Source organism: Eutrema salsugineum, unplaced genomic scaffold, assembly GCF_000478725.1.
Source record: "Eutrema salsugineum unplaced genomic scaffold, Eutsalg1_0 scaffold_17, whole genome shotgun sequence".
NCBI classification, from domain to species: Eukaryota; Viridiplantae; Streptophyta; class Magnoliopsida; order Brassicales; family Brassicaceae; genus Eutrema; species Eutrema salsugineum.
This window is the reverse complement of record NW_006256852.1, coordinates 1,246,556-1,256,699: the sequence shown is the minus strand read 5'-3', so window position 1 is coordinate 1,256,699 and position 10,144 is coordinate 1,246,556. Positions and strand designations below refer to the sequence as shown.

The 10,144-nt window shown below is 34.8% G+C and overlaps 1 protein-coding gene across 1 annotated transcript; it reads left to right on the top strand.

Annotated features, from left to right (window-relative positions):
• The first annotated feature begins 8,255 nt into the window (after positions 1-8,255).
• Positions 8,256-9,531, top strand: LOC18020511 (40S ribosomal protein S15-4). Its single transcript, XM_024157487.1, has 4 exons — positions 8,256-8,333; positions 8,422-8,573; positions 8,658-8,715; positions 9,221-9,531. The coding sequence occupies exons 1-4, from the start codon at positions 8,331-8,333 to the stop codon at positions 9,467-9,469; spliced, it is 462 nt and encodes a 153-aa protein (XP_024013255.1). The 5' UTR covers positions 8,256-8,330; the 3' UTR covers positions 9,470-9,531.
• The last annotated feature ends 613 nt before the right edge of the window (positions 9,532-10,144 follow it).

Sequence of the window (10,144 nt, the reverse complement as noted above, 5' to 3'; positions counted from 1 at the left end):
CCACGGGATTCATCGTTGGTGACTGCCTATTCGAGGTCTCCGGATTGCTAACTGGTGACACGAGGAGTTCCTCCTCGGCAGCAGCTGAGATGGGGAGGTTAGTTGTTTCGTTGATTTGAATTCCTGACATTATCGAGCTCCTCTTTGCGTAGAAAGAAATCTCTTCGCCCCACGGTGGGCGCCAATTGTTGTATTGTATCTGAACACGAGGTCACTTTGGTAAATGTATCTAGGTGGAGCTCGGAGATTCTTGTTTGAATAGAGGTGAGATCGATATGATGTTTTCGAGGTGATATTACGAGGTCAAGTATACGAGGTAAGAGTTGAAGATTTAAGTGTAGAGTTTTTCAGTCTCTATTTCAGATTACGGATCCCGTAATAAATGAAGTTACAGGGCTATTTATAGTGTTGAAATTAGGTTACATCTCGGTCAGATTAGCTTGGGCGGCCGGGTAGATAGACCTGACCGACCGTCTATTAAAATGTCATGCTGGCGAGCTGTTTCATCTGTGTCGACGTGGCGAGCTGTCCCATCCGTGTCGAGGTGGCGAGCTGTCCCTTTGATATGAAAGGGTCGTCTCCCCGAACGACCTCGTTTTACTCTTCGCGCATGGGCTTGTCGATCTTTGATCTTACTGGGCTTCCATTTCGCTAACGGGCCTGAACGAAATTACAAAAAGGGGGCTGTGCTCAGCCCACCTACAACACTTATCACCGCCATGAACTGCCGTAGAACTTCGAAATTCAGCTCCAAACGCACCACTATAACATCCTCTTTCTCAAATTTCTCTGGTGAAAATAGCAGAAGCTTCCTCAAATCATCGAAAGAAACCCAACATAAAGTTTTGACAGCAGATTCTGCCTTAACCAAATCCCCAAACTAATTGAACACACAATTCAAACATTTGAAAGAGAAAGTTTACCCTAACTCAAAGGGCAAATATTGACATTCCCCAAATAAGAGAATCGAGCACAATGATGAAAGAAAAGCATCTTGATTTCAAATCAATAGACCAGAGAAAGAGATGAGATCCGAGGACGGAAAACCTTAAGCTTCATCACTGGAACCGAACAAATATTCAATTTGAATGGAACTTCGCTCCACAAAAGACTAGCGAAAACTACTCATAAAGCATGAAGAAACTACTCGGTTCCAGCAAAAAGAGATTCAATACATAGATTTAAAACGCTAAACTCTTAGCAAAAGGAAATCCGATCAGATAAACAAAAACCGATAACCGGACTCGCCGGAGTTTATTACCGGATGAACCTTCAGTTTCTTTTCTTTTTTGTTTGTTTTCTATTTTTTTTTATTGTTACGAGTTGTTTAATTTTCTTATTCTAATCTACAATAAATTTTTATTTTGAAAAAAAAAATAATATGTGTAAAACACATGTCAAAATCTAATCATTTATCTTGACATGTGTTAACATCTGGCGAATTATTAACTTTAAATCATGGTAAATGAAATCATGGTAACATGTATTGTTATGTTTAAACCCTTATATTCGTTAGAAAAATCTTCATGAAATTAAAAATTACATATAGTTTAGAACTGTTTGGATCGTTAAAAAAATTTTGGTTATGAATTTGAGATGCTATCAAACAATTTTTTTATAGAGGTAAGAAATTAAAATTCATTTTCTTTTTAGAATTATATTCTTTTTTAAAAAATTATTTTTTTGGATAATCTATGGTTTTATTCCTTTTTTTACTTTTTAGGATTAGATCTAACTTTATAATTTTTTTCAAACTTTAATTTTAATTAACATTTTATTCTTTTTCTTAATTTTTTCCTTTTTCAAATTAAAATTTGTTAAAATATAATTTTAATTTAATTAAACAAATTTTTTAGGTTCTTAAAAAAATTTCATTTTTTTTTTAAGTTTTAGGATTAAGACTCAACTTTAAATTTTTCTTTTTCAAATTAAGATTAATCAAAATATAATTTAAATTTAATTAAACACGTGTCAAAATCTGATTGTTTTAATTCATATATGTCATTATTTTGTGAGTTACTAAATTTTTTAATTTAATTAAATATGTATCGAAATCTGATCATTTTATTTGACATATGTTATCATTTTGCTAGTTATTACGTTTGAATCATTTTCTTTTATATAATTTATATAATGTTGATAGTCGATTTGATTTTTTTACGGGTTATGGGTTATATATTTTATTATATATATATATATGATTATTGACCATATGATTATGATCCCATGATGATATGATATGATGATAGTAATTAAATTACCATTTTTTTATATAGGTCTCGTCGTCACCGCTTCTATTGAGTTCGGGCTTTATCGAACTGGTATAGCCCAGTTAGACTAACAACTAAATCATCACATCTTTTTCTGTTCTTGTTGAACTTGAATATCAAATTCATTTTTGATCAACAAAAAAAGAAACTATTTACAAATAAAAAAATGTCATAGAATATCAAATGCATAATAGATTATAAAACGAAAGATGATGTTCTCAAGCAGTTGAGAGAGAGAATAAAAACTTTAAAAAAAAAAAAAAGCGTCAACGTATCAAATCTTTTCCCAAAAGAAAAATTCGTTGAATTATCTAAAAAAAACAAAATTCAGAACAACTCGACGACATATAGAGACATTTTTTCTTCCTCATTTTTTCCCCAAATTTTGAACATTTCCACTATGATTCGCTTATTGAAAATTGCAACAAAATTCTATACTTCTTCTACTATCTTCAGCTCTTTTGGAGTTTTTTTTTCTATGAAAGGTCCAAATTTAGTACAATGTTTGCAAGAGAGCTATTCTCAACTTTAGAAGGCATACATCGTTCCACAGCATAACAGAATTAAAACTGTCAATCTACAAACAAAACAAAAAACACATCCTAATCCTTCTTTTCATCTTCGGTTTTTTCTTCAAACCCTCAACAACAAGCTTCTGCTTCTTCAGTTCTTCCATGTCCATACCCACTAAAACACATCCACAGTATGCTCGATGATAGTTGATTCCATATTCTCAGTCTTCTTCTTTGTTTCTTCTCCAGGATCCTTCTCATGAGGTATCTTTTCAGCATGCCGAAGATAATAACGCCAAGACAAACCCACCGATCTGGCTATTGATTTTGTCTTAATAACTTCAATGACTCATCAAAAATGTCACTCCAACCATTAGATTTAGCCTCCGAACGATAGAACAAAACTTGCGGCCCCAGCCAGACAGAGCAACCCAGCTCTTTTGGAGATTATTCATTACAAAATTATGTAAACATCACAAGACAATTAATTAATCCATTGTCTTTATAATAAAAACCTTAAACTAACCAATATATCCTGATAGCGTATATACCTGAACTGAAAAAAAAAACTACAATGAAAATGTAAAAATTAGTGTATTTTACTAAGTAGAAAATAGATAACAAACATATGGATGATTTCTTCTTACTTTTTCTAGAGTCTCAAACTTCTTTCTTTCACCATTCACATCATAAATATGCAACCAAACCCATTTCTATAGCTAACATCATGTTTTCCTTTGTTAATTTGATCTCTAAATACAGGCCATGATCACTGTAGTCAAAGACAGACGCATGATCACTATGGTCGAAGATATCCTGTAAAAGATAATGAATTAGTAATAAGCTTGCATACAAAAATAGTATCACAATTTCAAATTAAATCAATCATGCAGGATTAGGGGGTGGGGGGACATTATCTGTTTTCAATGAATTGAAGAATTGTTTGTATGTCTCATTCCACTTTCTGACTCGTACTTCAATTATCTTAATAGTTGTTTTCATTAAAGAGAAATCGTAAATTAGTAATGATAAAGTCAAAATCTTAGTGATAACCTGATGAACTTATGTGGTACTGATCGTGTAACGCCCCTTTCCTAGATCTCCGAAGATAACCGGAGAAACTGGTGTGGTCATCTAACCTCATTCGGTTAAACGCTAGGTTTGGTCTATTGGTGAGCAATAGGTCTGCCAGGAACAAAAACGTTTGTGTAACAACAACAACTTTTGATAGAGCGATCCAAGCTATCCTCAAAAGATAAAAGGAAAGAGCAAGGATGGGTAGTTGGGATTATTTAATGAAGACCAGTCTTAGAGAGACTTGTATATCACTTCCAAACATAATATGAAATAACATATAAAAAATCTAAACCTAAAACAAGCTCATGGAAAGAATATAAAGAAATTAATAACTAACTATTTCCAATTAAACAATCAATCAGGGTTTTTTTAACAACTCCATTTCCATTTTTCACCATCAATCATCCATTAACCTCAGTAATAATAATCCATGGTAATGATAATCCATGGTAATGATAGTCCATGATCCTCAATCGTCCATTCACCATTCCTCATTTTCAACTCAATTTTCAAGCAAGAGCAAAATGCTCTACACATCTTGCACGTCTGATACCACCTACAAATACATGACCTGACATATCAGCACATCAAAGCTCACGATTATGATCACATAGATATCCATGAGGGTTCGCCATAACCTTCCAGACGTTGAGAACTGATGATCCCTATAGGCATCCCTCAGCCCAGCAAGAAAGCCTGCACCACAGTAGTTACCTGTGATAAGCAATACCGGTTTATTCCTAATACAAGCAATACCAGTTTCTTCCTACCAAAGAGACATTCATCTAGGTTCAAGACTCGCAAGCAAGAAAATAGCAACTTGTAACACTAAATATCAAACATCACAATACCAACCATCATTCATCAATTATTTTTCTATCAACCTAACTCATTAAACATCATTATCAATTCCTAACATCACAACTACACAACCTATCAATCAGTCTATTAGTTTTGGTTTAAGAATAAAGTAATTACATTATTATAACATAATATGAAGGATAATGATATGCAACAGCCATCACCTTTGCTTGCTCTTGCGGAGATTAAAGTACTAGGATTATTTCAAGAAGTCAAATTCTATGGTAATATCGTGCGAATAGTTACAGTTGGAATTTGAGAAGTTGTTAGAATAATCATCGAGTTCTTATAAGCCATCGTAAAGAAAATATCGTCTCAGAGTTAAAACAAATGTTTTAGGTCAAAAATAGAAAGAAAGTGCAGTAGAATAATGATGTGATTCAAAAAAGGGAATAAAAGAGAAATAAAGTATGAAGGTTAAAAAAAAATAAAAAATAAACAAGAAGCACAATAGAATAATGAGATTTCTCAGCAGAATTTGATATCTTTTAGAGCATCTCTATCGGTAAATATTCAATGGATATCTCAACAATATACAAAAGAAAAAAAAATAGGAGACGTACAGAAATAGTAGCGCAGCCAAACGTAACAAGTTTAATGTTCGTTGACTCACAAAGAATAGCCGAAAAAAAAAAGAACGAAGCTCGAAAATCATTGATTCCTCGGAATATAAAGAAGCTTAACAGCTCTGATTCTTATTCAATATATAAAAAAAACTGTAGATCCTTACAAACAAGGTTGACCTTAAATATAAAATAAAGTTAAAACCCTAAAGTTTATGAAAAAAGGAAATAGTTTATCGCAACTTAATGCCCAAGAAATATGAAAACCCAAAATAAAAGAAAGCTCCTACTTTGAATAATAATAAACGAAATAAAATATATAGATAAGGTGATGATGCGCTGCATCAGGTTTCCCCGGGTTGGAAAAGATTTGTCCCTAAATCTGGAATGGTATTGTCGCCGCGAAACTTGGACAGGTACTAGACATTAAAGACATCTGCAGTCTTGATGTGAGGTGGAAGGTGAAGACGGTAAGCATTATTGTTGATACGCTCCACAACTTCAACCACGTTAACTTATATGGTTGTGGATGATCTTCTCGTCGCAATCCCAACTTACGACACGAGTTTTCGGAAACCACATTTTGGCAACTTCCCGAATCAATCACGAATTGGCAGATTTTGCTCTTAATCATGCAAGTCGACTGAAAGATGTTTGTACGCAGCCATGGCTCCTCACAGGCTATCGGAGCAAGACAAGCTCGAGCCACTAACATCAGCCCAAGATCACTAGAGGTACGCTCCTCCGGTAATTCATCTTCATCCTCCTCATGACCACGATCACCCTCTTCGTCCACATCCCACTTGACGTCCTCCACAAACAAACCACGCTTACTATACTTTGGACATGGCGTTTGGATATGGCACTGCTCTCCACATGAAAACAGCGCAATCCGTTTGGCCGTCTCGATCGACGCAGCGCAGGTGTGTCCCTCGACACCACTGTTGTTTGCTGTTCTTGGGACCCCAGATCATCACCATCACGAGTATTGATTGCGAGATGTCCCCCATCACTGGGAACTCCAATGGACCCCCTGTTCCGTGCCGCCACACTCCACAAAGATCCTGATTTGAACTGTTGCTCAAACGCCAATGCTCGTCGATGTGCCTCTACATTTGAAGTGGGGTCAAATTCCACCAAAGCATTCTGAATTTGGGGACGTAACCCTCTGATAAAACGGGAGACCAACTGAATTTCATTGTCAAAGATCTCATTCCTCGTAATAAGCAGAAAAAATTCATCTGCGTATTCATCAAATGTGTGAGACCATTATCGTAAATTCTGCAGCTTTGTGTACATGGTGGGATCATAATTCTGCGGTAGAAACACCTGCTTCAAGTGCTTCTGCGGTAGAAACGAGCTCGTGTCGTCTTCAGCTGCATCCACCAAGACGCCGCATGACCACAAAATTTAGTAGCCACCAACGCTACTTGTCGCTCCACTGGTACTTGCTTAAACTCCAACAGCTCCTCAACTGGTACAAACCAATCCAACAGCTCGTCTCCATGCACAAACACTCCCATGGAACTCGGGGATCTCAAGTCGAAAGCCTGCTTCCCACCTCTTGTCATCGCGTTCACACTCACATGAATCATCTCGATTGTGATCACGGTGATGATGACCTCGAGCAAAAGGGTTTCTAAAACTCTCCACTGAACCCTCGTCATCCGTCTCTGACTAGTGTTGACGCTGGTGCAAAACAGTTTCAGCTAGTTCATGGATCATATTAGTTATCGTCGCCTGGATATTCTCTTGCATCGCCAAAAGAATCTTTCAAAGTTCTGCCCAATCCAAGGACTGATCATTGGTACGTCTCTCCTGACCTTGTTTGCTGTTACAGGTAGAAGCCATGATTTTTAGAAAAAAAAAAATTGGACAGGAAAGTCGAAATCTCTGATACCAAAATTGGTGCAGCCAAACGTAACAAGTTCAAAGTTCGTTGATTCAAAGAATAGTCGAACAAAGAACAAAGCTCGAAAATCGATGATTCCTTGGAATAGCTGAGATTCAAGAAAGAAGCTTAACAACTCTTTGTTCAATTAAAAAACTGCTGATCTTTACAAACAAGGTTGGCTTTAAATACGAAATAAAGTTAAAACCCTAAGGCTTATGGAAAAAAAAAATAGTTTATTGCAACTTAAAACCCAAAAACTATGAAAACCCAAAATAAATAAAAAAAACCCAACGTTAAATAATAATAAACAAAATAAAATAGATAGATGGGTGATGATGCGCTGTATCAAATAGTAAGTATCTCAAATGAGAATAAATATCTTTGATAAACTCTCATGTCAGTGTATAAATGGTTTAACTTTTTTTTATGAATTATATTTTATTTGAATAATTTAATTTTATTAAAATAATAATAAGTTTTAGTTTATGTACTTAGTTGAGAAACTATAGTGATGGAGATGCTCTTAGATCAGGTTTTAAAACTCTGATACCATGTCAAAAAGCTTTTAAAAGTTTTAAAAGAGTTTATTAATGATGTCGATGTTGAAACCTATATACAAGTTACAATAAACCAATATCATATAATATAATATACGTATTAATGAGCTACACAACATGGTAAGGCCTAAATATGGCCCAGTAAACCACCTGACACAAAGAACAAAGCTGTGGAAGCAGGAAATGATGACCAGATTAACTGATTAAGCTCTCGGAAAGTTAATTAATGAGCAGGTCGTTGTAATGTGGGAATGAGCTCGGAACCCGCTCATTAAGTCGGAAGGTTATGATTAATGATTATACATACTTGTGTCCAAACGTTTTGAAATTTGTTTTTTTTTTATATAAATTATTAATTAATTATAAAAATTTCAATAATGCATGGTTTGTATTGGTCTTATTTTCCAAATATATGGACCCGGATGATAACTGAAAAAGAACATAAGCACCTATTAATAAATAAATAAAAGTTTTCTAGGGTTATCCGAGGTATATATTTGGTGCTGAAGTTAAGTTGTTTGTCGCTTGCGCAGACATTGGCTCTGATTGTTTGACAAAAGCTCTGTGGATTTTTTTAGGGTTTCAACGTTCCAACAATGGTTATTTCCTCGATCCCTGAAATTTTTATCCTCCTGATTACATTTTCGAACGTTGTGTTTGTAATTCTTTCCCAGTGGGAATCTGTAGGCGGATACGGAGCCAGAAGTTTCTGCTGCGGCTGGAATTGTTAAGAAGAGAACGTTCAAGAAGTTTTCTTTCAGAGGAGTCGATCTCGATGCTCTTCTCGACATGTCTACAGATGATCTTGTCAAGCTCTTCAGTTCTCGTGTTCGCAGAAGGTATTAGAGTCTTTTTGAAGCACACAAGCTTTTGTTTCGATTTTGAGACTGATCTGTTTTCGTTTTTGTAATTTTTCTTTATAGATTCTCTAGAGGATTGACCAGGAAGCCTATGGCTTTGATCAAGAAGCTGCGCAAAGCGGTAAAACCCTAAATTTCTCTAATTACTAATTAGATCTTCGTTTGAATTGTCACATTTACAAATGTCCAAATCTGATTCTAGGAAGATGTTTTCTCAGACCGTGTATCTTCTGTTCTCATGTTAAGATATTTTGATGATCAAATTACATTTTTTCTTTTGGCCAATGTGATTGATTGCTGAACCGGATTTATATAATTGCTAATATCATTCTTAGTTAAAGATTATTGTCATTTGCATCTAATGTCGTTATTGTGTATTCATCTTTCTAGACAATTGTTTTTCTTGTTCTTTGCCAACAAATGGCTTTAAACAATAGAAGATTATGCCTACCATAACGTCATCTCTTTAGTTTAGTTATCAAGACCCCAATTTCTGCAAATATTGTTATTGTACATCCATCTCTATGCATATATATTATTGCTTCTCTGTACAATCTTTTGCTCGTAATTTACAATCAAATAGCTTTAATCACTATAAACATGTGACTTTTCTATGTCTTGAGCAGAAGAGAGATGCACCAGCTGGTGAGAAGCCAGAACCAGTGAGAACCCACTTGAGAAACATGATCATTGTGCCTGAAATGATTGGGAGCATCATCGGTGTTTACAATGGAAAGACTTTCAACCAAGTCGAGATCAAACCAGAAATGATTGGGCATTACTTGGCTGAGTTCTCAATCTCATATAAACCGGTTAAGCATGGTAGGCCTGGTGTAGGTGCTACCAACTCTTCCAGGTTTATCCCTCTCAAGTGAATAAACTCTTATTCAGAGTCTTCTGTTCTGCTCAACACCAAAATTGTGTTTTTTTATTTCTTTTTTCTTTGTTTTTGGAACATTTTTGTCTTCATTTCTTTGTTTTCTTACGCTGGTTTAGATTTTGTCTATCATGCGTTTAAATAATAGAGAACATTTTTAGAAATAAACAATTAGCTCTAATCATCATTTGTAAATTAGATTAAGACCCCATGATAAGAGAGTAAAAACTAAAATATTTGGCTAGATAATTGCTTGGGAACATGGGTATTGAATCCCTCTTGGAACTGAGAGAAGTAGCTTATGAGGAGGAGTCTCAAGAGTTCTTGGCCTCTCTTGAAGTTGATATGTACATGCCATCTTATAGATTAAGACTCGCCTTTAGTTATACAAAATTGTGTGTTTGTTAAGTACAATTTGAAGAACCTCACAAACAGCATATGTACTTATTCTACATTAGATATATGAAATACGATGTTTATGATATGTAAGTGTAGTATAGGAATTCTACCGTTTTTTCAATCTTCTACGAAGTTTAGAATAGGTATTTTACCATTTTCTCTATGTTTTACGTAGTTTAGAATATATATTCTACCGTTTTCTCCATATTTGGAGTTTTAGAATATGTCTTCTGCATAGTTAAAAGAATCCAAAATATGAAATGCAAAATTGAAA